We start from the raw sequence: 26168 nt of genomic DNA on the forward strand, positions 1-26168 counted from the left end.
GGAGCCTCAGATAATCTTAGTCTTATGAAGTATTAATGGTCCATTACTTGACGTTAATTCCCATGGAAACCACTTAGGAAACATCACTTAGGAAAATGCAAGGAAACTATATTTAGTGATCTTGTGGCCGAATAATCACAGATGAAATTATTAACTAGGTAACTGTTCCCTAAAGAAAAAGTGACTTCTCTGTAGGAGTTTCGTGTTTCTTTCAAACTGTGGTGGGAAGCAGGCTGCTATACCCCAAACTGGCATAACTTGATTACCTAGAGTTCTCAAAGTCATGGATGGCACACAGAAAACACAGTGAATTCAAGCCAAGACAATAGATATGCAGAGAACTTAATACTCCAGCCTATTTACATGGAAACTTGGTGCCAAGAAACTGCCACTCTCAGCAAACAGCATAATCTATTTATCTGTAGAACTGTTTCCACTGGTCCTCTCCAGATTCACCTACTCTCTGACAAGAATAGCTCTGTGATGTGGTAGCTGTAGGAAGGGTCAAATCCAGTTACAAGAATAAAAGAAACTGAACCCAGGAAAAGATCTGACCATCCTAGACCAAAGCTAGGAAAACTAGGGAAGGAAAAGTAGAAAGAAAACTGACAGAGGCCCCTAGTAATCTCACGAACACACACACACACACACACACACACACACAGAGAGAGAGAGAGAGAGAGAGAGAGAGAGAGAGAGAGAGGCCCCTAGTAACCTCACGAACACACACACACACACACATACACACACACACACACATACACACACAGGCACTAGATTCTTCCCTTGACATTTCCTTATGCAGTAACTGCATTCTCAATGTAAAAATTTCATACATCACTGCATGTATTTGACTCTCATGTGGCACTTCATCTATCCCATCCCAGTGTCCCTACTATTTAAAAAAAAAAAATACATTGACTTCAAGGTCTTGCTTTTGTTCAACTCCAGGGACTAGAAGCTTCTAAGAATATCTCTCCTGACTCTGAATGACTGCCTTTATCCCAACTGATTGGATTGGTGGTTCTCTCCCAAGGGTACTTTTGTCCTCGAGACATCTGACAATATCTAGAAACACTTCGGATTGTTGCAGTCACAAAATGCTGATGGAGGTCATGGATATCACTACACATTTTACAAACCCAAGTACAACCCTCACCACAAAGAATGACCCAGCCTCAAATATCAGCTGTACCCATGGACAAACCTTGAACTACAGAGATACAAGAGCACTCATCAGTCATTTCCAGGCCACCATCTTCAATATTTGGACTGAACTCTAAATAGCTAGAAGTGACTACATGTGGTAACTGACTTTTCTAACTCACCATTCAAGGGGTTAAAGGGTTACATGAAAATTCTCCATGCGGACCAGCAGCTCCAGCTGCACATGTAGCAGAGGGTGGCCTTGTTGGGCATCAATGGGAGAAGAAGCCCTTGGTCCTGCCAAGGCATGATGCCCCAGTGTAGGGGAATGTCAGAGTGGGGAGGCGGGTAAGCGTGGGTGGGTGGGTGAACATCCTTATAGAAGCAGGGGAAGGGGTAATGGGATAGGGGATATGGAGGGGAATCTGAGAAAGGGGATAACATTTGAAATGTAAATAAAATATATCCAATAAAATCAGAAAAAAAAGAAATAAAGAAAATCATCCATGAATGAGAATAAACTCTTCTCCCTCTGTCCTTGTCAGAACACTCTGGGTTGTCAAAGTCCCCACTTACTACTCACTATCTCACAATTCAAGTCAAACTTCCCAGAGTCTTCTGGGTTGATCCCATCAATCTGAGACCCTGGACTTTGTTCTGCCTATCCAATCCCATTTCTCTTAAGGAGGTCACGTGGATGCCTATGTGCAGAGAACACATTGCCGGTTTTTTCTAAATCATTTTACATTTGAAAACATTTAATGCCCTCATTTCCTATCCCTTCCTCTTAGCAAGTAGCACAAGGCTATAGGCCCTGTTGTTCTCGGGGTAGAAAAGAACATCACAAAGATATACAGCTCCATATTTCACAGAAAACTGTGTACATTTCTTCCCCACATAGGACATACTTCAAAGTAACAAAATAATTTTTTTTTTATCCACCGTAGTGTTCCTTCTTCCCATCAGAAGTAGATTTTCTTTGTCCCTTCATGGTACATAAATATCACAGAAAAGTAGTCTTTGAAATATTTACGTCCAGCTCTTCACTAATCATAATCCGTTTGCTGTGTGTTTTGGTTTGTGTCCCAAGGGTTGACAGCCTCAGTTCTCATTTTCTCTCCATCCACGAGCGTTCTTCCCAAACTTATAGACCAGCCGTCGTCCGTCCACACGTTCCAGGATCTCTCGTTTGTAGTAATATCTGTAAGAAGAAAACGGATAAGGGGACCATTCAGCCTGGGCAGGGCAGGGAGCCCCAGCTCTTGGCCTTGCCATTGGAAGAACGTGAAGCTGCTTACCTCATGGCCCGGCTGAGCTTCTCGTACGTCATGCTGCTATTATTTTTCTTTTTTCCCCACAGCTGAGCCACAGCTTCTGACTTCAGGAACCTGAAGATACCTTCTGAACGGTCTTCCCATTTGATCAGCCCTGGGTTCTTGTCTGGGCTCAGGAGAATGTCTCGGATGAACTCCCATAAGTGAGTGCCTCTTGGGTCTGATGGAAAGCAAAGTACAATGGCTTAGCAATGGTGCAAAATCAGAACGGGGACTGGGGCGGGGGGGCGGGGGGCATGTGGAGTGACAGCCTCTGTCTTAAGATACAGAAACACTAAATAATACAGTCGGGGAGTGGGGAGTCTCAGTGGTTTAAACAATGTGACACAATTGACTATTAATAAAACCAGGACTAAAGAACCACTGTTAACTATGTGATGTAGGCCTGGTTGCTTCTAATTGTTGTTCACAAATGGCCTGGGCTTCATTTCAGACGGCAGCCTTCTGTCATTTACCCAGCGCCCCATTTGGTTAAGTTACTCCAGCCCCACAGCTGTGCTTCAGCCAAATGATATCACTCAAGTCTTAAGTCCAGAACATTGTGTAGAGAGGGTTATCACACAGGGGTCAGGGGAACCAACTTGAAAACCAGGCAGCTCCTGGAATCTGATCTTACTTATGGGAGATGCATGTCACTGCCCCTCCCCCATGCCACTTGAGGGACTATATGAGTTCACCTTTATGCCTTCAGCTAGAGAGTAGAGGAAAAAAGATATCCCAAGTCTCTGTTCTTTCTATTTTACAATCCTGATGCTTCTCTTGGCCTCTCTGTCCTATGTCACTGATAGTCCATATGTGTTTATAAGGCTTTACCCTGAGGAAAATCTAATTCCCAGAGAGCAGAGCTGAGTGTTCAAACAGTCGTGTCTCGGGACAAGAAAGAGTGCTGACCTCAGCCGCCCCTTTCCATCTCATTCCTTGTACCGCCCCGTTTTTTTCTTGGACAAAGAAAAACCTGTAACCCTCTTCCCACACAGTCTTATCCACTTAGCATCCTTACTTTAGAGAAAGCAAGATAAGGAAGAAATTTCCTGGAAGCCCCACTTTCAGAAACAGCCACATAAGGAGCCACTTTGCTAGAAAAGAAGTCCCATTTTGAGGTAAAGGGATGGAAACAGAAGCAACATGACCAGGGGACTTACTGTGCTTTTTGGTGTGGGACTTGACAGGGTGGTCTTGCTCCTTTTTCATATCAGGTAATTCTGCTAAGGAGAGAAGTAAGGACACCTTAGTTATGTATCTCCTACAAGTATCTCTCATCCACACACTTAGCCAATATTCACTGAATACCCACGGTGTGCCAGCACCATTGGGCTGTGTGGCGGTGCCAAAGAAGAGAATAAATGCTATGGAGAAAAATAATGCAGAGTAAGAAATGGGGATCGATATTATTATTGTTGTTGCTGTTGTTATTATTGTTATTATTATTATTATCATCGAGAGAATTCTGTGACTTGAGGAATGTGGAAGAGTTGACCGTGCAGAGAATGTGGGACAAGCTTTGCATAAATGAGGACAGTAGGTGCAAAGTGAGTGAGGTCACTGTGCACTAAGTCTTTACACAGGACAGAAAGAAGCCAGTGTGGATGTGAACAAGGGTTCACACAGAGCTGGGGTTAAGAGTGGAAGGGGCCAAGAGATGAAGTCTGACCACTGAGGCCTTACAGGAATTTTTGAAAGGAATTTTCTGCTTCTTTCTGAGAGAAACAAAAGCCATGGAAAGATTTAGGTCATCTAAAAGATGTTTTTATAACATAATACAAAAATGTAAACACCTATAACAAAGGATAACTTTGAAGCCAGAGGAGTGCCAGTTTTTGGCATGCAAAGTTACATTTTAATCACCTTGACAAAGGAGCCATTGAGTCTGAGCTCCTCACAGAAGGCCACAGCAGACTATGGAAACACAGATTAGTTTAACAAATGACTCTTGATGGTAATTCTTTCACTGTCTCCATGGAGGAAGAGACAGAGACAGCTCTCCGATGTAAAAAAAAAAAAAAAATTTGTCTTAAAAAAATCCAAAAGAACACTGCATGTCCACAGGTACATATGACAGGTTGAAAAAGTTAATCCCGGTGAAACCAAAGTTGAACAATGAAGGCTAGAGATCAAGAGGGGACGAGAGGGACAGCAGGAGACTAATGTCGCTCAACAAAATGTAGTTGCACTGGAACAACAAGGTGTATTGGTCTACCAGCCAGTGGATGAAAAAGTAATGCATGGTGATTTATTACACAGCTTACAAAGAACCAGAACCAAGAAGTCCCAAGGTTCCCAGCACTCAGATGATGAACATTTAAGAGGTAGAGATGCGAGCGAGTTGATATGTCTGACTCAGTTATACCAAACTGTCACATCATGGCCCGTAAATATATTGTTAATATGGATCAATTAAAGGAGGCAGAGCTGGAGAGATGACTCCGCAGTTAAAATCACTCATTGCTCTTTCAGAGGACTTGAAGTTGGTTCCCAGCACCCACAGGATGGTTCATAACTATCTGAACTTTTAGTTCTAAGAAACCTGATACTCCTGTCTACCATGAGCACGGGGAACACACAAACACACATGGCATGAGTGCGTGTGTGTGTGTGTGTGTGTGTGTGTGTGTGTGTGTGTGTGTTATGTCCAAGGGCACCTCAGGTGTTGTAAAGACCATTGTTGATCTTACTTCAAGCCCAATAATTAACAGCTCCAATTTTATTATAAAATAGTCCCTAAACACAAGTCAATCCTCTACAGAAAGAAAGCAGAACATGTCTCTTCCTTTGCTATTATAGCAAAACTTCCCAGCCTAGGGTTCTCTGGTGAAATCTTCAACAGCATTCTAGACACATTAACAATGTGAACAAAGGGACGGGGCTCCAGACTTGCATCTGAAAGAGAAAGTTACTACTCAAAAGAGTTTATGAACCACAAACCATCTATTTCTAGGTAAGTGATTAGGAGGACTGGAGATACGGCTCAGCATTAGAGCACTTGTACAAGGCTTGATTCCCAGCACTACAAAAGCTAAAATGATATGATAAAATAAAATAGTTAAGAAAACTACTCCTAAGAATTGAGCTCTTGCCATGTGCCAGGAACCATACTGAACATCGTTTATCTCATGCCATTCATACAATAACAATATGAAGTAAATATTAATATATAATTTATACAAAAACACTATGAGGTTAGTACTACTATAATACACAGTTTGCATCTATAAAAAATTTGAGAAAATGCCTGAAAGTAGAGCCAGGCTGAAAATATTAATGGTCAGATCCCAGAAGCTTTGTTCATAATTCTTTCCTAAAGGGAGGCGATTTGGTCGCAGAACACACTTCTCTAATGCCTTCTGAAGAGTTTGTCCACTCCCACAGTGTCTTCGTCAATAGAACACAAAACAATCACTCCTACGTCCTGGTGATGTACTTCCTGGTGTGTGGTGCTGATGGGAGCCCCTCCATCTATCAGATCCCTGACTGCCTCACACTTCCACATTCCCAAAGCTATGAGGGGACAGGAAGAGAGATTAAACAAAAGAGAAACTCCCCATTCTGAGTAAGAATTTCAATCCTGGCATGGATTCCAGCAGGTCCTGGCCCTATGTGGCTTTCTCTGAAATTCAGAAGGACCGATACAGGGAAATGGAAAGGACACCTCTTGGCCCCCTGCAGTTCACAGGGCAAGGTTGCAACACCCCACCAGGACATGATGACATTAAAACAGGTCTGGCACCCACCCCGGTTTCCCAGCGATACATCACCCTGACAGGGCCACGTTGTTCTGGAGACAAAGAATGGCATTTACCTAGCAGGCCACAAGCAAAGCTCCTTTTCCAGTGAGATCCAGGAGGGAACAGGGCCATGATTTCTGAGCCAGGGATGGCTTTGGAAAAACACACACTTCCTGGCACACTGGCCTCAGTCAGTGCACAGGAGCTCCCACCTGACAGAGAATCCACCACTTCGGGGTTATGGTATCTTTAAGAACTGGATGAAATCCTAAATGTTCTTCCTCAGAAAATGCAAGTGTGTTATACTAATGGAATCCGGTCAGTCATTTCAGGGATCCTTGGCTCACTCAGGAGGTTCACAGACCCTAGATTAAAGGACTAGGGAAATTCTACACACACACACACACACACACACACACAAAACACATGTTCCTGTAATCACATGGGAAAATAAGAAATCCTGGGCAAAAAGATGAATTTTTCTTCCAGATACTCCTCTTCTTTTGCCAATAGGCAAAGGAAGCCACAAAAACCCTACCAGCCATAGCTCTAAAGCCTTTTGATCTATGAGCTCATTTATTACAACTGCCTCTCTCCCACCCCCTTGTCCTCCCCACTGCCACCAAACAAAAGCTACCTTTGAAGTACCCATGTGGTCAAGTGATTCATTTTTATAAAATAATGGTTAGCTCTACTGAGGTTGTCCAGCCTGGCTTTCTCTTACTTCCCTCCCAGACACTTGGGTCAAGGTGTCTATGGGTCCAGGTGGAAACTGTCATACGCCCAGATTTGCAGTGTAAGTGGGAGACCATGCCTTCAGCCTAGCTACTTCACAAGAGAGCAGAGATTAGATGGATTTGCATATGAGTCACCTGTGAGCCATTTCTTTACGGGATATACAAATTTCAGTGTTCTAATAGACTGTGCCACCCTAGCTGGAGGCTCAACAAGTCAGTGATAAACACATCAAGCCTGAGTTGGCATGACAGGCTTCAGGACTGTTGAGCAGATCAGAATACTGGTGGCAGCCATTTTATGGAATGGGCAGATAAAAAAAAAAATCAAAACAAAGTTAGCTTCCCCACCTGCTCTATCAAGAAGACCATCAGTTGACACGAAGCCTTGCCTCTGCTCAGCTTAAACTTGCATGAAAACCCAGCAAGATGTTTAACTGCACCCTATTTTATAGGAGCTTAAAATGGCAAGACAGATGGTAAAGGTATCTGGGGGCATTCTGGCCCCATCCAGTAGAGATCAAACTATTCTGGAAGGAAGTGACTCATCCGTGTGTGGTTGCAATGAATATCCTACCAGACCTAAAGCTCCAAAGAATCCACCACCTACAGAGCTGTTTTATTTTTTAAGGAAACTAACTCTGATAAAGGGCTTGGTTTGTCTGTCTCATTTTCTAACCTGTTACTAAGGCGGGTGCTTTTGGGGAAGGGGTGAGCAGGAAATGGGGAAGCAGATCATAAATTTTATTTTAAGGACCATCTAAAACCATAATAGATGGATCCAGAAGACAGCAGCTCCCTGCTCTTACTGTATGCAGGAGTACACTGCTGTCTTGAGTGTCTGCTGTTCTGAGATTCTAGGAGATGTAAGGCACAGACAGGGGAAGGCAGACCTAGATGTACGGTGATGAGGCTGTGACTTCCTAGAAGTCTGGGGAACTTAAAACCCTGGAGGCTCTCCGAGCAGTTGGTTCAACTTTAGCATTAGTGGACATCTTTTGCCACATGTTATAAACCCAACAGGAAAGACAGGGAAGGTGACAACTACCACCGGAAGCTGGAGTGGAAACTAGAGGGTGACTTGGGTGCTTTCCTCAGCCCTGAAGTTGCTAGTCGTCTCTAGGCAGGTGGCAACCATTGCCAAAGAAATTATCCAGACGCACGGCTCTTCCACAGTGGCAAATATGGCCTTCCTACCTGTTTTACACAAAATATTTCAAGGGACACACACTAGGGGCTACTTGGGGGTTGGGAGGGCCTTAACCATAATTCCAGATGTGCCACCAGTTCTCAAATTCCAGGAGCCTGGCCTGTACAAAACTTCACACTGAAAGCTCTGATGAGTTCAGTTCATACAACCACACACTGAACTAAAGCAAAGGAAGGCAGGGAGTTACTAAGCCCACACTTTCTTTCACACCGATACTGATAATTTCCAGTTCTGATACCACCTCCAAGGTCAGTGCCTACAGAACACTTCTCTTACAAATGATGTCTCAGCTTCACAGACCCAAAAATGGTCTAGAAATACCCAGGGCAAGGAAACAACACAAAACCCTTTGTTCAGCTAATTCTTATAGCACACATATAAATGCACCATTGTCTGAAAGCCCTCTCCCAGACCCAACGTCCCAGTGTGCCAACCTTGCTGTAACCTTTGACAAAGCATCATGGATAACCCCTAGTCATATCCAGTCGTGACCAATACACCCAATGCAAATATGGTTGACACCGGGCATAATTCTCTGATTACAGAGTACTGATGAGCCATCAAGATTAGGCTTTAAGTGGGAGGGGCCTGCAAGTGCAGGGTGCTGTTCAAACTTCCAAATCACTGGATCTGTAGATCACACCCATAGGTCCACAGGTGTTCTGAGTTCTCTAAAGCCAGATGTAGTTCAAAATCTATGTTTGGGATGCAACTGAAAATTAAATCTAGCCTTCTCCCGGACTTAAATACAAATAAATTTACCAGGTTTATCTCTGAAGCGAATTTATTTTCAAAATAGAGGAGCCATGAGGAGCCGTCATTGTCTCAAGAGACAAGGGAAGCAGTGGTACAGAACACCTCTGAGGAATGTGAGCTGATAATCTTTGTTGTGTGGCTAGCTGGGGAGAACAGCTGCTCACACAGCTCACCCCCTAGCTCTTTAATGAGATAGACTCCAGTGAAGCAGAACTGTGGGGTGGTTAACTTTTATTGATAATTAGTAAGCACAAACTGAAGGAAAGTCCAGCCCACATCTGGACAACTTACCAACTGGAAGGTGATTGGAGGTTGTCATGGAGATCTGGGCCCGACAGAAAGTTTTACTGTCCAACAGATCTGCAGGAAACAGAAAGAGAATGGGGCATTGAGAGACCCTCCTGAAGACACAGCACTGAGGCAGAGTGACAAAGGCCCTTCAGAGTCAGGGAGGTAGTTACCTACTGTGCTACCATAGCTGGGATCATAGAGATAGTTTTCTTCTTTCCACGTGTTCATGATGGAAGGATCTACAAGGGATCGAGAATGGGGAATGTCAACAATTGTTATTTCTGGGTGGAAGAATTCTCATCCTAGATGGCTGTTCATCTAACAGGTATGGGAAAGGAAGGGTAGCCAAGAAGAGTAAGAAAGACTCGGCTTCAACTATCTGCTGCTTTGTATAATGTCAGTCCTCCTTTTTTTTTCTCTCAGCATCATGAGACTACCTTTGTCATGGTCCTAACCATGTGATCTGCACTCAATACATTTCAGGCTGTAGGATCCTATCCTAGAATAAGTCTCTTTTTTTTTCTAGAAATTTCTCCTGCCTGGCTGTCCTCACTTGACATCCTATCACATCATCACCGGGGTAATTGTAGTCTGGAGTGGAAGGAAAGCTTTGTTGAGATGAATAAATGTAGAATAACGAGTTAATGAGCATTCTTCTTTATTATGGAACAGACATGTTCTTTCAGAAAAGGAAAAACAACCTGTCCAGTTTTCTCACAACACCTTCACTGCTGGGATTCAGAAAAGTAGTTTTCCTTAAGTTGAGTGACGGCCACTGCCACCTAGACTTTCTCCGAGTAGCTTAAGGAGTGACATAGAATTTCCACAATTCAGGAGAAGGGAAATTTTACCAATCACACAAATAGCTCTTATGAGTGGACCTTTGCTTCCTCTCTAGGGGAAGCTGAAATCACCCCCTCACTCCCTGCTCCTTTTCTTATACGCCATTTGTCAAAAATTAGTCCAAGTGAGACACACTCTTCAGCTTTCGGATCAAAAGGAAACTCCCTTCCACCTACCCCAAGTAAGTCCAACTCCCACACGATCATCAGATCCAGGCCTGCTTCCAACATAAGCATTCTCCTTTTAGGCTGGCCAAAAGCTTGATGCGCCCACCTTCTTGGCATTAAGTTCTTTGCCCCCACTCTGGGCTGCTTCGGTTTTCCTGATACCCTGGTTCCACATGTGGATGGAAAGCTACTGGCTGAGCTCTGTCTTGTTTTTAATACCATACGTGGTATAAAACCTGACCCACTGGCTAAGTCCTCCTGTTTATGACACGGGGATTTAGATGGTATTTGAACTCACAGATATGTATTAGGACACTCCAAGCCTGATGTTTTGTGGTTACACCCTCTGTCCTTGTTGGATCACCTTATACATCTGTTGTTGTCTCTAAAAACAACCTTCAAAGAGGTTTGGGGGTGGTGACCTCTCTGAGTCTACTCTCCCCATTTTCTAGGATGGGACCTTCTCCACCCTGGAGCTCAACTGTTCCAAACTAGCAACACAAGAATGTCTGGATGGTCAAGAAGGATTATCAGCTTTCTTGGGGCCTCTCCAATATCACCCTGGCCCTTGTAGTGGGGCTCTATGGAAGGCCAAGGTCATTCTCTAAGCCAAATCATAATCTGTCTCCAGAATTTGGGCAGGTCTACAAAACAGATAGCATCCAAGTTGAAGGACAGCCTAGGAATGCCTAATTAACATGTTTAGCAGCTTTTTTTTTTCCTTTAACAATGGTAGAACAAGGCCCTTATAAAAGACTAAATAACTACATGGGCTAATTTGGGTGCCAAATGACTCAAAATTCACCCCTAGATCAAATTTTGTCCTTGGCAACTGGCACACAACCCTTGGGAGACTTGAGGCAAAGTTTGTCAGCCCACATGATATATAATCTATCTGATGTAGTCATGGGGAGTAACCCAGGAGAAGTGCTACCTGCATGTTATTTATTGTTCTGTTTTTTGTTTTGTTTTGTTTTGTTTGTTTGTTGTGCCCATGAAGTTTGGGACACGGGGGAGAAGAACCAAAACTGAATGTAGACATTATAAAACTATAGACTTTGCTCAGAGCCCAGGACAGCATCTTTCAAGTAGACATAGCTTCAAGATGGAGATTGGCCTCTATAGCCACTTCTAAATGTCCCTGTGGAAACTCACTAGGGCCCAGGCACGATGCTGCGTACAACATCAAGACAGTAGCTCCCTCCTTGTGAAGTAGGAGAACAAAGACTCGTCTTCTCTTCCTCTGCTTTTCTGACTCCAGCCTCACTCTTTTTAGGAAGGAAGCCCACCTTAGCTGTGTTTACCCTGCTACTGGCCTTGGATCTCTATGGTGCTATGACTGGCAGACAGACACTAGGTGCTACTAGCAGCAAGAAAGCTCACCACACACACACTAAACAAAATTGGTGGCCACTGGTCCCCAGGGAAAGGAAGAGGCTTACAGCAGACTAGCCTACTGTAGGCAGGGAAGTGACCTCCATGGATTCTTCTACCATGAGCTCTTGTTCTCCCTCCCCCTGACTCTCCCTAGGGCTCTGCCTGGCTGACCTGGCTCCCTCAGCCTCTCAGCACTCACCAGTTTGTTCAGTCTTGACAATGACATTGTGTGTGGACTGGAAAAGGTCACTGCTGCATTGGCCTGTAGAGGACAGATGGAAAAGTCAGACAGAATTAAAACTTGACACTTCAGTAAGAACAGAGCTGGATCCTTTGAAGAGCTTCTGCTATCTTGCTGCCTTTCTTGTTTGTCTGTGGGTGTTTCCCTGGTGAGCCTCGGCACACCAAAGCCTGGAATCATCTCTCACCAGAAAACCAGTAGCCCAGGGAACCTGCACAGATGGGATCTTCTGGTGGGAGAACGAATGAATGTCATAAGCCAGAAGGCCATCTTCTCCAATACTAGGAGTTGTAAGGCATTTGCTAGTCCAGTGTCAGTATCCTCTGCAGAATCAGGGGATTGAAGTGGGTAGAGTCCCTGATTATCTCTATGGTACTTTCTCACACTAAGACATCCTATGAAATGGAAGTGAAGATGTACAGAAAGGCATTTTAACTTCTCTAGCACTTAAGTCTTTGATCTTAAACTCAGTCAACCTCACCTTTATTTTCATCTATAAAATGTATAGATTTCATTGGGAAAAAGTACCACAGATGTTCCTTTACCTGTGCCTTCAGCACTCACACACATGGTTCCTGTCACATAACCTGATCTTTGTTTGCAACTTCTCTTGACTATGATGTATAAAGGCACACATGTAAACAGGTTTATAGTGATTTTCTTCCCCACAGGGATTACCTATAGTTCATATTTCTGACCTTCAGTTCTTCCATCTTTAAAAATGGGTACAGCATTTTTCCATAAGAATCAATTTCCAGTATAACCATATTCAAAACCAATGTAAACAAATAGAATATGTATAGAAGTTCAAACAAGAAGCCCAGACTGAAAACTCCTACCATTTTTACACTCACAGGTAAGAATAGCAAGACCAAATAAGGAATACCAGGCCAAAGATGACCACCACACCTCCCAGGCCTCCCTGCCTCAGGTTTCAGTCAGAACAAAGCTTTCCAGGAGTGGACATAATTAGGTACTTCTAATTCTTCAAGTATATGTATGCAGGCTGCAAAGATTTCTGGGGATTATTTAAATAATACAGCCTTGTTTTGTTTGATTCTAAAAAAAAAAAAAAAAAAAAAAAAGCAAAAATGAGTAACCACCACGATGAGGTGAGTGAAGAGAATGCCAGGTGCCAGATGAGGTCGTCTTAGATGGCATGATGGCTGCCAGTGTGACTGCCACACTCCCTGCTGACGGCAGACTGCCCACGCGGCTCTGGGGCTCACATTTACTGAGTCCTAGTTACTTGTCAAACACAAACTTTGCTGAGACATAAACATACTTCCAATGGGTCCTCTCTCTCTCTCTCTCTCTCTCTCTCTCTCTCTCTCTCTGTGTGTGTGTGTGTGTGTGTGTGTGTGTGTGTGTGTGTGTGTATGCGCACGCGCACTCTTACCATGGACAATTTGCAAGGTGGTCTCTAAGTGAGGGTGAGACTTGAGGAGAAAAACTTGAGGTTTTAGGAACTATTCCAGAAATCACTGCATTAACAGCACGTGTGTATTCAACCCATTCATTCTGTTCTCAGAAATATTTTTATTATGTATCTATTTTTAAATATCAATTTTTTATTATTTTGTATTGTATGTGTCATGTGTGAGTCTCTGTGTGTAGGTATGTGCATGTGAGCCCGTATGCAGTGTGGTTCATCATACATGTTGGATCTCCTGAGATTGAAGTTACAGGAGCTTGTGAGACTCCTAATGTGGGTATGGGAAACCAACTCTGCAAGAGCAATGCGTGCTCTTACCTGCTGAGCCACCTCTCTAGCCCCTGCTCTATGCCTTTAAAGGAAAGGGGGACATGTGGGGTGAGCCTTCTCCCTTCCAGAGACACAGATCTGGTTCCACATGCCATCTTAAGTTCACTGGACTCCCATTTTAAGAACCTGGGTCTGGGTTGGGTGTGCTAGTTCATTCCTGTAATCCTAGAACCTGGAAAGCTAATTAAAGAGGATTTTGAGTTCGGGGGCAGTCTGAGTGACAGAGAATTCAAGGCCAGCTATATAACCACAGAGTCCAACTGGATCTCAAGATAATGGGACAAAAAATTTATAATTGTAATTTTATAACAAGTCAATTTTTTTAAAAAATTATTTTGTTTTTATTATTGATGATTTTTAACAAACAAATAAATGGCTGAAAATGAAGTTATTAGACTGTCAAAAATGTAAAGGAGGAGTGGAGAGATGGCTCAGAAGCTAAAGGCCATTGTTGCTCTTTTAGAGGATCCAGATCCAGTACCCACTATCCACATGGTGGCTCACAACTATCTATAACTCCAGTTCTAGGAGATCCAACACCCTCTTCTGATCTCTTCATGAGCACTAGGAACACATATGGGACAGACACAAAAACACAGGTAAAACACTTGAATGCCTCAAGTAAAATTTTACATATATTATATATAACTAAATATATAAAAATAATTAATATATAATGTGTAATGTTGGAAAATTTTGCCTTACTGTGGCAGGAATTCTGTGGATAACTCAGCTAATTCTGTCTCTCTGGAAATAAAGGCAGCCACAAGAAGAGTTTCATAAATGTGTCTAAGGGATTAGACAAATACCCTGCCCTAGGCTTTGCACCTCTCCTCTCTCTGCCACTTGCCTTTCCTGGGAAGCAGTAATTTCCTGAAAAGGATCCCAGACAGCTGTGGAGCCCCTGCTACTCACCATTCCACTTCAGATGCTGTAGGTTGTTGTAGAGCAGCTGCCCAGCTGAGCCCGCTGCCCTCGTGAACTCCTGCAGACTCATGTTACACAGGTGCTCCCCGCTGATGTCGAACTCCTGAAAAGGGATGCAGCTGGCATCCAGCTGGTTGGTGTCCAGAAGGTGCTGTAGCCATTCCCACACCTGGTATTTGGTCCAGTACTGAGGGTGGATTTCATGCCACTGGCCTCCAAAAAAACCGCTGGAAACTGCAAAATAGGGCAAGATCTAGTGAGTGGCCTCTGCTTGTTCCTGAGTGGCCTCAGACACAAAAGCACAAAAAGAATGGCTGTGGGTAATGTAATGGGGACCATAACTATAGCCCCTAGCCTGTGAGCAAGACCTTGGGAGCTAAATATAGAATGTGTTCTGGATAGCAGGCTCCTAGCATGTGGAGGGTTTTGTCCGGTAGTGGCAGGGCATTTTCATATTCTTCCTTGCGTGACATCCATCTTTAAATACTAGATAATACACAATACCTGAAGTACTCTGAACACACTCTCTACCCTACCCTCAAAAGAAGTGCCCATGTGAAAGAGTTGGTTGTAGGTCATCTACTTCCTAGATGTCTGTACTCATGCAAATACTTGGCCAGAACACCTCATAATCACCAAAAACATCCCTTATATAATGCCATATTTGCATACAACCTACACATTTCCCACCATATTTTTAAAATCTCTAGAGTAACTACAATCCTCACAACAATGTAAAGGCTCTATAAATAGTTAATTTTGGATTGTGTGGAAGATAAGGACAAGAAAAGATTTTGCATTTGCTCAGTTCAGATGCAGCGTGTGTATGTGTGTGTGTGTGTGTGTGTGTGTGTGTGTGCGCGCGTGTATTTGTGTATATGCAAGTGCATTCATGTAGAGGCCAGAAGTCACTCTCTGGTCTTTAGTGTCGCTCTCCATCTGATTTTTTTGAGACAAGGTTTCCTCACGGCACCAGGAGCTCACTGATTTGGTTAGACTGGCTGACCACAGAGATCCAGCGATCCATCTATCTGCCCTCCAGTGCTGGAGTTACAGGTGTGATCTTCCACATCTGCCTGGCTCTTACATAGGTGCTGGGGACTCGGAATTCGGATTCTTCTGCTTGCCCAGCAAGCACCTTAGCCGTGGGTGATCTCTCCGGCCCCCAGAGGCATTAGGATTTAGATGAGTCTGTGGGTGTGGAAACCTGGGATGCAGAGGGCTGAGGATAGTTCCTTCTCCTACTCTCTTTTTCCTCTTACACACGCGCACACACACACACACAGAGGGGGAGGGACACAGAGGTACAGAGACAAAAGCTGAGATCCATCAAATACAATGGTCTTAAATTAAGCTTCCTTTTGTCTGATGGCTTTGTTCTTCCCTGGAGTGACACAGATCCACTTGCTGACCCTGTGATGTCTCCTCATCCCTGGCTGATGACTATAGCTGGTCCAACACCTGCTGCCACTCAGTTTCCTCCAGACGCCTCCCACCAGTCCCTGAAATAACATATACAGCACTGCTAAGCCAGGCACCGAAGCACTTTGCTAACTGCTTGTGAAGTCACCTGTGTCCTCTTTGTTTTGTTTCTGTGCTGTCTGTCTGCAGGCCCCGCTCTGTCCTTCCCTTTACTGCTGCTGGGCTCCTGGCTCTCTTTTGAACTCAGAGCTACCAGCATTTCCCTGCCTGTCTTTGAGAACTGAACCTCCAGGAATGGAGCTTGTGATTTCTCTCAACAGCACCTGTCATGTCTTGCTTATCTTTATAGATCTCTGAGCCCTGGCTTGTTCTCCTTCGCAAACTCTGTGTTCAAGGTCATGGACTCCAATCTTACTCATCTCATATCCATAAAACCTCCACTGGAGCCACGGTGGAAGCTCACCACACAATCAACGTGACTCCCTTTCAGCTGAAGAGCAAATCTCTCAGAAACATGGATATATGCATTGTGAGATAATTTGGATGAAGAGGTAAAGCGCATTCTAGTGGGTGAACTGCTGAACATGATAAATGTCAGTGTCCTGTGTGCATGGCTACCTCGTGCTTTCATAAGAGAACTGTAAGGAACGGATCCAAATTCACTCTCCTGTGAGTGTTCACAGCTACTCCAAATTCCAGAAGCCACCCAGTGGTCAGGAGACAGCATTCTGTGAGGAAAATGTATTTACAAGGAAAAATATCCCTACCTGTCCCTTCAAAATCATGCTGGCTAAGTACTTAAAACTTCAGCACAACTACAACCACCAGGGACTCTGCTTAAATGCATATTTCTGCATTCTTGGCAAGCTTTGCCATGCTGCTGTTGCTCTTGTTGCTGCTGCCAGACTGTAGAGTGACAAGAAGATGCAGGACTCCCATAATGCCTGGGGGCTGACCCTTTATCCCAGCCAGAGGACTTATAGGAAGCAGTGGAGATCCCAGGATGCCTTGCTTTCCTCCCCCTTCAGAATCCAGCCTTTGCTTCCAGACAAAGCAACAAGAGCAAGAAATCAAGATCAGTCAGGATATCAAGGTGATGGCTATTGATTATGGCCATTGATAACTGTTGCTCCCAGGATGAACCCCATGGCTTCCATCTGACAGCCAAGCAAATGCATCCCCACAGCTTCCTCTGCAGGGGACTGCAACAGGACAATGGGAGGAAGGACTGGGAAAAGACAGGCTAAAACCTGAGGCATATAGAAATTCTCCCGCAAAATACAAAGTTTAGAGCGGACGTCTCCAAGTCCTCGCTATTATTTTTATTATTGTTGCATCTCACAGGTGACATTGTTTAAAGATGAGAACTGGTGTTTTTGTTGCTGATGGCGCCTCTATTCCTAAAATAACCCCGGTCTTCTTTGGGGACCTCCAGAGATTAAAAAAATTAAAAGTGACATCTGAAGTGTACTCCCTGCTAAATCTACTGCTCCGGTTTTCTCCAAAGCAAACAAGACAATGCCTGAGACATGCCAAGACTTCCTGTTCTCCTTAGATTTCCTTTTTCTCTAGTTTCCCACAGCAAGTTCAAGGTCTGCCACAGAATCTGTAACTGTCCAGAAAGGACAGCAGTTTGAGGGGACAAGTAATCTAAAACTGGGAGGGCACCTGTTTATGCTGCCTGTCATGTTTGGATGAGATTCCAGGTTACAAGAGGAAGGCCACATGGACAGGCCACTCAGCAGAGAATGTCACTCTGCCAGTGTCCTAGATCTTGCTTCTCAAACTCTTCCCTCTGACAGGACACATCTGCATGTCAAGGCAAATGTGAGCAGTGGAGAGATTAGCAGCAGGTGGGGGTGCACTGAGTCCCAGCAGCCTGGCTGTACCAGATGCCTTCACACCTTCATAGAGAAGCACAGGGCCTCTGATTCAGCTTTCACTGTGAGACAAAAGCTAGATCACCAAACAGCCTTGTCACCAGATCCTCCTACTTTGAGTCTGTATGTTCCAGAGTAAAGTACTAAAAGACACACCTGGGGCCCTGACCAATCTCTCTCTCCTCTCTCCTCTCTCCTCTCTCCTCTCTCCTCTCTCCTCTCTCCTCTCTCCTCTCTCCTCTCTCCTCTCTCTCTCCCTCCCTCCCTCCCTCCCTCTTTCTCTCTCTCTCCTCTCTCCTTTCTCCTCTCTCCTCTCTCCTCTCTCTCCCTCCCCCCCTCTCTCTCCCTCTGTGTGTGTGTGTGTGTGTGTGTGTGTATGTATGTATGTATGTATGTGTGAATAAAGGTATTAACCTTTAGTGCCAACTCAGATCTTTACATTTTAGAAGGAGGTGGTGGTCTATCTCAAATAAGCTCCGACATAAAGCCATGGAGGCCCACGGAGCCCTTCAGCATTAAAAGTTGCCTCCTGTGAAAAAGTATAGATCAGCGGTAGGTTCTACGATTAAGCAAGGCACTGGGTTCAATTGTCGGGGGGTGGGGGGGGGAGAGAGAGAGAGAGAGAGAGAGAGAGAGAGAGAGTGCTTCCAAACATCATGTTGGAAATGAAGGAAGAACAGGCGAGGACAGGCCTTACCATTGCATGTGGGGTAGCTCTCCGTCCAGGCTGACGGCTGGTGAAGGAGGTTGTTGGCTGGGTTGAGATTCATTACACCACTTCCTTCCAGAATCATGATCTGCAAGGGATCAAACAGTCACTTAATCTGTGCCTCTTAGACAAATGTCACCGGAGAGGGCAGAACATGGAGTTCATTTGGGAAAGAAAGAAAGGCCAAAAGAAAGAAAGGGAAAAAGGAACGTGGCCTTCCACCCATTGCCACAGCCCTTTCAGCAAAAGCAAAACTCATGGCAATTAAAATTTTCCAGGTTCAATTTTCATATGCATGAGGCAAGTTTTTACAGCCACCCATTCATAAATGAATAATCTCTGATCAGAAACGAAGCCGGGAGGAAAATACAATGCCTGCTCGCAGGGCAAGCCTGGCCAGCATCCAAGTGCTTCACAAAAGTGAAAATACCAGAGAGGTTTTATTTAAAGTGGAATTTCAATCAGTGAAATCTCAAACCTAGCCCCCTATGTGACAACGTTGTGAGTCTCCACACAAGTGGCCACCACACTTAGGGACAAGGAACGTTTCCTCGGGGCCACGTTCTCCTTGGGGTCAGCTGGTCTTCTCAGAACTTCCACCCTATCTAAGTGGAACTCCTTAAGCTTTTTGGCTCTGGGCTAAGATTAGTAATCCTTTGATTTCTGTGACAGACACTTCATCTTTTCAGTACAGAAAACTACGGTTTTTGTGCTTGGCTAAAAAGGTATAGCTAGCATCTCTTCTGACAGAGACCTGGAAGATCCAACAGGCTTTGAAATCATCGTGAAGACAAATTCCTTGACTTCTCAGCCTTGGAACCCAGAACAGTTTTCATGGAGAACCTGTCCAGAATGTTAGAACAATGTAAACATTTTACATCTCAGGAAAAATCCATACCATGTATGATGTACCTACTCCCAAACTGGACACCCTCCATGTTACAAGTTAGACCCCAGGAGTGTGTGCACCCATGGGGGTGGGAGGAGGTTTATTCTGAAGCCTCGTGACTCTATTCACAGTCTTTCCTTCTCACACTTTATCTTAGCCAAAAGGCCAAGAAGCATTGCCCCTCATTCTTTATAAAACAATGCAGTATGGATCATGGTTGGGTTTTGTTGTTGTTGGTTTTGTTTGTTTGTGATTTCTTTGTCCTGTTTGGAGGAAATTTTACCTTGGGTGTTACCCATATCAACAGAATGGTCCTTCCCCTGAAATTATCACACACACACACACACACACACACACACACATACACACACATACACACACACACACCTAACAAAGCTTCAGCTCCTCTAGTTGGTACTGTGTAGAAACTTATCAAGAAAAGATATATAACCTTGAGAAAGCATATAATACACCCATATATTCATTCATTCAGCAAAGGATGCTCAGTCTGAAGAGGAGCTGAGTACTACCTATAGGTCCTGAGAACAGAGCAGCACTTAGGGGTTGAACTGGGCCAGACACCACTTGTAATTGCTGACCTCATGGTCACTGATGCTTGGTGAACACCGGTGGGGCATGAGTGGAAAGTAAAGAAAGCAAATCAGAGTAGAAACAACACAGGCAATTGAGTTAGAGAAGCTTAGGAGGAAACACAGGAGAGCTGAAGTCTGGCACCTACAGGAAAGCTTTAAAGCCAGGAGAGCTGGAATTCCTCCAACCTGTCACATTTGCTAGCTTGAGTGAGTGTTAACTCACACAGGTTACTCAACATCTCTTAGCCCTCTTTACCTCGGTTCCCGTAGGTAAAGCTATAGATGCTCACATCTGTCCTGGACACTGGTTAGAGATCAAACACCATTCTACACTTGTGGCACTTGGCACAAGGCCAGACACAGTTAAGAGAAACCACAGTGAGGAAAATGGTTGCCTCTGTGGATAACCTGGATTCAAACCAACCCTGAGCCTACATTTCTCAATCTAAAAAGGTAAAACTGATTCTTAAGTCTTTTTCCAGAAACTTTTTTCATTCTCACCTTAGAGAGGGAAAACCAATCTGATCAAACCTTCCTTTCGCACAGGAAGGGAGGCATGTTCTCATCTGGCTTTTGAGAGCAATCCCCCTGTACTAACTCACCCTTCCGGGCCTTTAAGGCAGAAGAAAGCCTGTGAGACTCAGAAGGCAGCTGGGGAGGGACAGGGCCCAGCCCTGGCTTTTGTTTGCTCAAGGCTGGGTTTCTTCCTTGGCAGCATTTGCTCACCCACAAGCAGCGGAAAGGTTACTTTTTAACCCTGAAAGGGTTGCAGCTCAGAGCCCAGCCCTGCTGGAGAGAGCAATCCTGCAGCCTCAGAAAACCTGCAAAGACAGGCCTCCTACCATCAATTCCTAGGACTCCTCCACAGTGCTGATTCTAAGTGGCTGGTGGGGACAAGACCTGCTGGATCCAGTAGGTGCCTCCCTCTTACTAATTCAGAGATTGTTTCTCTGCTTCCTAAGAGGAGGCAGGTGGTCCAGGAGCTGGAGACACTTGTTGAGGAGGGAACAGAAACTCTAGCTCCTCTGTTCACCACACATGATGCTAATCTCTGTATTCATATGGCTCAAAACTTCCTGAGCCTCACTTGCCCCAGCTGTACAATGGGCATATCACCAAACACAAACCCCGAGAAGAATTGCCTGACACTGTATGTGTCAAGGTCTTGGACGGTCGTAACAAGACCTGGGACTGAAGAGGTGGCTCGTCGGGCGAGAACACTTGTTGCTCTTGTAGAAGACCCAGATTTAGTTACCAGTACCCACATCATGGATCACAATACCCCTAACTCCAGTTCCAGGGGATCTGGTGTCCTTTTCTCATCTCCTCAGGCACCAGGCACACACATGGTGCATATACCATACATGTAGACAGAACACTCTCACACATAGACACATGGCAAGCAAATCTAGAAAGAGTTGAACAGGAAGCAGCAGGAAAACATTTTGAAAATAGAATTTGGTAAGTGTCCCGGGACACTTCTCAGGATCTAATTAGGCTCCTTTCCCCGGGGCACATGTCATTTCTTAACACACTCACCTGGAAACTTTCATAACTATTCCCAACTCACAGAGAAGCCTTTGGATTAAGGGGTCTCATTGCTCCCACTCTGTACCCCTTCCAAAGCCCTCCCCCCTCCTAGCATCCCCTTTCCAGGGGAAAGCAGGCAAGCATAGTGAGGGGCCCTTTTTACAAGGCCCCTTAAATAGTTACAACTCATAAAAAAGTTTATGTGGCTTAACCCTTAGTGAGTCAGAGTTCACTGGACCTCCCCCAGGCTTGTGAAGAGAGACAGCCCTAGACCCCAGCAGCAGACACAAGGAGCCACGGGAGGCACTCTGCGTGGACTAGACAAACCAAGTGCCTTTGGGCACATCTACTCCCTCTCAGACCCAGCTTTTCAAGTGTAAAATATAGACATTTGTCCTCCAACAGCCTCTCAGGACGGTTGAGAAGATCAAATGAGATAATGGATAATAAATGTGCCTTGAGAACTATAAAAAAGCCAGATTATGACCAACGTACCCACACCCCCGTGTGCTAATATAGACTTTCCATGAGGTGGACTGATTGGTTTATGGAATATAAAAAGCTACCCTTTTAATTAAAAGGAGCGAATATTGTTTAGGGTTTGTTTTCAGCTCCCTACTTTGCCTTTGACATAGCTTTCCAAAAAAAAAAAAAAAAAAAAAAAAAAAAGGAACATTAAGTGTGTAAAGTCAAGTCTAAGATCTGCAGGACCCCAGTTAGGTTTCAGACCCCACCTTGCTCTGTGACTTTGAATCTACCCCTCATTCTGAACCCAGGCAATGTTGAAGGTGGCAGGGCAGGGTACCCTGACTCACTAAGCATAAAGAAGAGCTCTTCTACAGAACTAATATGGTGGCTTTACACGTGTCCAAATCCAGTGTGTGGAGTGCACACAACCCAATTTAAAAGTAGCCTTATTTTTCTTTTCTTTAACTAGCAAACGTCTCACCTGCGCTGGGACTCAATCTACACCTGAGAGGCCGAGAGAGGCTCCCTGTGCCATGTGCACAAGGTGACCTGGAAACAGGACTTACTGCTCTCCATCCTCAGCTTGAGGGATGGATATTTTTGGTTCTGTCGGTGGGAAGGCAAAGGCACAAAGGACAAGACCCTCCTCATGTCAGAAAGAGGCCAATGGCAGCTTCTCAGCATTCCCACAACCAAAATTTGGGGCTGAATGATTCTTTCTTGAAATTTCTAATTATGGCCTAGTATATGTGCATATTTTGGAGGGTGCAGTCCAGCAATTCAGACATATATAAAATATATAATTAGTATTTCCTCCTTCCCAACATTAGTCATTTGCTTGCGTTTGGAATGTTTCTGCCCCAGTTGCTTTGAAATATATAATGAATGATTGTAGACTGTGGCTACACTACTGTCCTGAAAAACACTGGAGCTAATTTTTCCTCTAATTGCATTTTGTGACCTGCTAACCTTTTCTTCTTTACCCCCTTCCTTGCTACTTTCCTAGCCTCTGACACCACCATTCTCTCTTCTTCTATGAGATCATTATTTAACCTGCCACCAAGGAGTGGAAGCAAACATGCAGTGTTTGTCTTTCTATGTCAGGTTTATCCCTCACAGTGACGTCCTCCAGTTCCATCCCCACTGCCACAAATAACAAGAGTCCTGTCATTTCATGGCTGAACACCAGTCTATTGCATATATGGGCCACATTTTCTTTACCCAGTCATCTGTGAAAGAGCCGTTCCTTGGCCCACTGTGAATCCTGTTAGAAGAAACAGGAATGCAGATAGAGCTGGGACATTCTTTGGTGTGGAAGTCATCACACATGGGTAGGGTTTGCAGGAGCACCCATTGTTTCTACCCACTAGATTCTGTATGCTGGAAGCTTTTTCTTCTATGTGTCCCCTGGAGCAAAGTCACCCATGGTTGAGAATTGTAGTTCAGACTAAGGCCTGTGGAGGCAACAGCTGGGGCAAACAACATAAAACTCTGAGAGGCTAACCACAGGGGCTTCTGGGCTTATATGATGCCCTGGGACCATGCTTTCTCTAACTCTTCATCAAAGGGTCCCTCTGTCTTCCAGAGGATAGCCATCCCAGCCAGCACACACAGACCCGACCACTTGGGAAAAACACATACAGAAGGAATGGAAAATTTGAGAGTCTTACATTTTGCTGCTGGTAGTGAGGGTGGAGGTTTCACATAGGAGAAGGCAAGGTCAGGCCACAAGATGGAGTCCCTCTGGCTCTGAGCTTGAAGGACATGTTCAAGAGAATCAGAAGATTCCCACTCAACTCAAGTTACTGTATCTCCAAAATGGTCATCAAATGCCAAGGATCATGACATGGGTCTTGAAGGCTGAGATTTCAGTGGCTGTGTTCATTATGGGGAAGTAGGACCTTTACAGCTTCAGGCTCCCCATATGACAAAAAGTGGAGGTTGCAAAAGTAAACAAGAACGTTTGGAAAGTACTCAAGCATCCTACCGTGTGGCCACTGTCTGATATTAATTAGCTCTTAGGATGAATCTCTTCCTAAGCTGAAATTGCCTGACATTCTTGGGATAGAACCAGACTCCTCAGAAACAAGGGTGCATGAGTCTGGGAGCCATTGGCTATGGAGTCGGGTGACCGTATGTTAAGTCCTGGCTTTGCCAGACGGCTCACAGGATAAATTCATACACGTTATTTAACTTCTCTAAGCTTCTGTTTCCTCATTTATGATATGAAGATATTCTTTAGAATTTTTGAGGTTAAAAAGGTGGGAACAGCTACCACGTGCTTAGAAAAGTTTTGGATACATAATACATACTTCGGAAACATTAGGTGGTTTTTATATAATATTAATAATACTCATGATTCTCATCCGCTTTGAACCTCCAAGGAGAAAACTGAGCACCGAATTCATTGCAAACAAAGCCTTGGACCTCTGTCATCTGCACAGTTCTCTAGAACATCTGCTAGTCCAGCCAAGCCTTGAGATTGTTCTCCAGGGTCCTGTTCTGTCCCAGCTGGTGCTGCTGAGTGGATGAGGTATATTGATAACAGCAGCTGAGCGGCCAACAGCTGGACTATTCACAGAAGTCATGTCATCTGCCTTTGGACACAGTTCTTGCCCGAGGGACTGAAAAACATTACCCCATCCCACCAGATCCCTCACCTCGAACCAACTAAGGCTGCCAAGCCCAGTGCAAGGGCACACATTCCCAAGCTCTATGTGACCACAGGTTTTGCATGCCCACAGCCCTTGGCTATGGTACTGGAACAAGCATAGGTAGGGAGAGCCACAGGGCTCTAACAAAACATGGCCGCCAGCTTCTCTGTCCTGTGTGATCCCTAAATACAGAATACTCAATGGCTGCAGAGACCAGGCTCTGAAATCTGGAGTATAGGCACAGAAAAACAAAGGAAGGAGACACCCCTTCGGGATTCTGACAGGGTAGTGAGGCCTGTATCTCACAGGAAGTTCTGCCAGCCTCGGAATTCTTATCAATTCTTATTCTGTTCCGCTGGCCTCTTTTCTAGGACATGCAGAGAATCTCCCAGAAATGACAAACAAGGCCAACATGGACTTGCTCAGCTAGAAGCAGGTCTTCCTTTTGCTCAGATACCCAATAAGGACCAAATGCTATAAAAAAAAATCATTTTTGTTATATTCTAGTAACTAAAACTTTGAGAATATTTCAAATGTACCAGCGATTATGTGCTAAAGTCTTGAGCCATTATCTAAGTGGATTGGATGCTGGTTACCACAACTCCTGGAGGCATTACCTCATCTAACAGGAGGCTCGGAGGAGTCAGGCAACTTGTTCAAGGTCATGGAGCTTAGCAAGATTTGAACTAGACAGAAATTCAAACTCAGTCTAACAACAATGTTTAGGAGAGTCTAGAGCCTTCCTCAAGTCCTCTGTACCCACAGTCTCATTTCCTGTACCCACTGAACTGCCTTATATCTTTATTAAGCATATACACAAGCACACATGTGTGTACAAGAAGTAGATCCATACATACACATGCATACCTACCGATATGATGTGACTGCCCCTCTTGATAACTCACAGAGTTATTTTCAATTTAGTATTTGAGAAATAAGTTGGCCCAAAATCATGGCTACTTAATCTGACTTAGATCCCAGCTTGAAGGGTAGATTGTTTACCCCTTTCACGAGGTGGGAAGCATATTGAGATGGGCCTGCACTATGGAGCAGATTTATCAGGGTTAGCAGTTGTATTCCCTGTCCTCTGTCTAAGGGAACTGAGAGTGAAAGCCACACTGTACCTTCTTCACAGCTCCCTTCTTCTAAACCCAACCACACTCCTCACACTGCCTCAGAACTGGCTGCCATGGGACACATTTACTTCACCAGACAAGAGAGCAATTAAGCCTTTTAAATAATTACTTGTTCTGTGACAACAGCGGCCACCAAACAATTCTCCATCGTTAATCAAAGCTGCCAGCAGGTGAACACACAGCCTTTGCCCTAAAGATGCTGCAAGAGCTTCCTACTAACTTCCTGTTTCAATTTGACTGTTCTTTTCAAAGGGCTTCCCCCAAGCAGTAGAGAAAAAAAAAATCATGTTCATGTGAAATCTAGCTAAATAGAACACAGGCCATGATTTGTGTTTTTACAAATTAAGCAAAATGGGAATCAAGTATCTGATCCT

The 26168-nt window shown here is 44.5% G+C and overlaps 1 protein-coding gene across 1 annotated transcript in view; it reads right to left on the minus strand.

Moving 5' to 3' along the window:
* Positions 1-2222: 2222 nt before the first annotated feature.
* EHF (ETS homologous factor) overlaps positions 2223-26168 on the minus strand; it is a 36118-nt gene continuing 12172 nt past the window's right edge. Inside the window, exons 2-9 of the mRNA XM_080930826.1 lie at positions 18513-18612; positions 14502-14747; positions 11780-11842; positions 9364-9432; positions 9194-9262; positions 3623-3685; positions 2445-2640; positions 2223-2347 (exon numbers count right to left, since the gene is read on the minus strand). Of these exons, the coding sequence (XP_080786952.1) occupies positions 2248-2347; positions 2445-2640; positions 3623-3685; positions 9194-9262; positions 9364-9432; positions 11780-11842; positions 14502-14747; positions 18513-18609 (903 nt within the window). The 5' untranslated portion in view covers positions 18610-18612 and the 3' untranslated portion in view covers positions 2223-2247. The remainder of the gene's footprint in view (positions 2348-2444; positions 2641-3622; positions 3686-9193; positions 9263-9363; positions 9433-11779; positions 11843-14501; positions 14748-18512; positions 18613-26168) is intronic.

The sequence above is a fragment of the Micromys minutus genome (genome assembly GCF_963924665.1).
Source record: "Micromys minutus genome assembly, chromosome: 17".
In the NCBI taxonomy this organism is placed as follows: domain Eukaryota; kingdom Metazoa; phylum Chordata; class Mammalia; order Rodentia; family Muridae; genus Micromys; species Micromys minutus.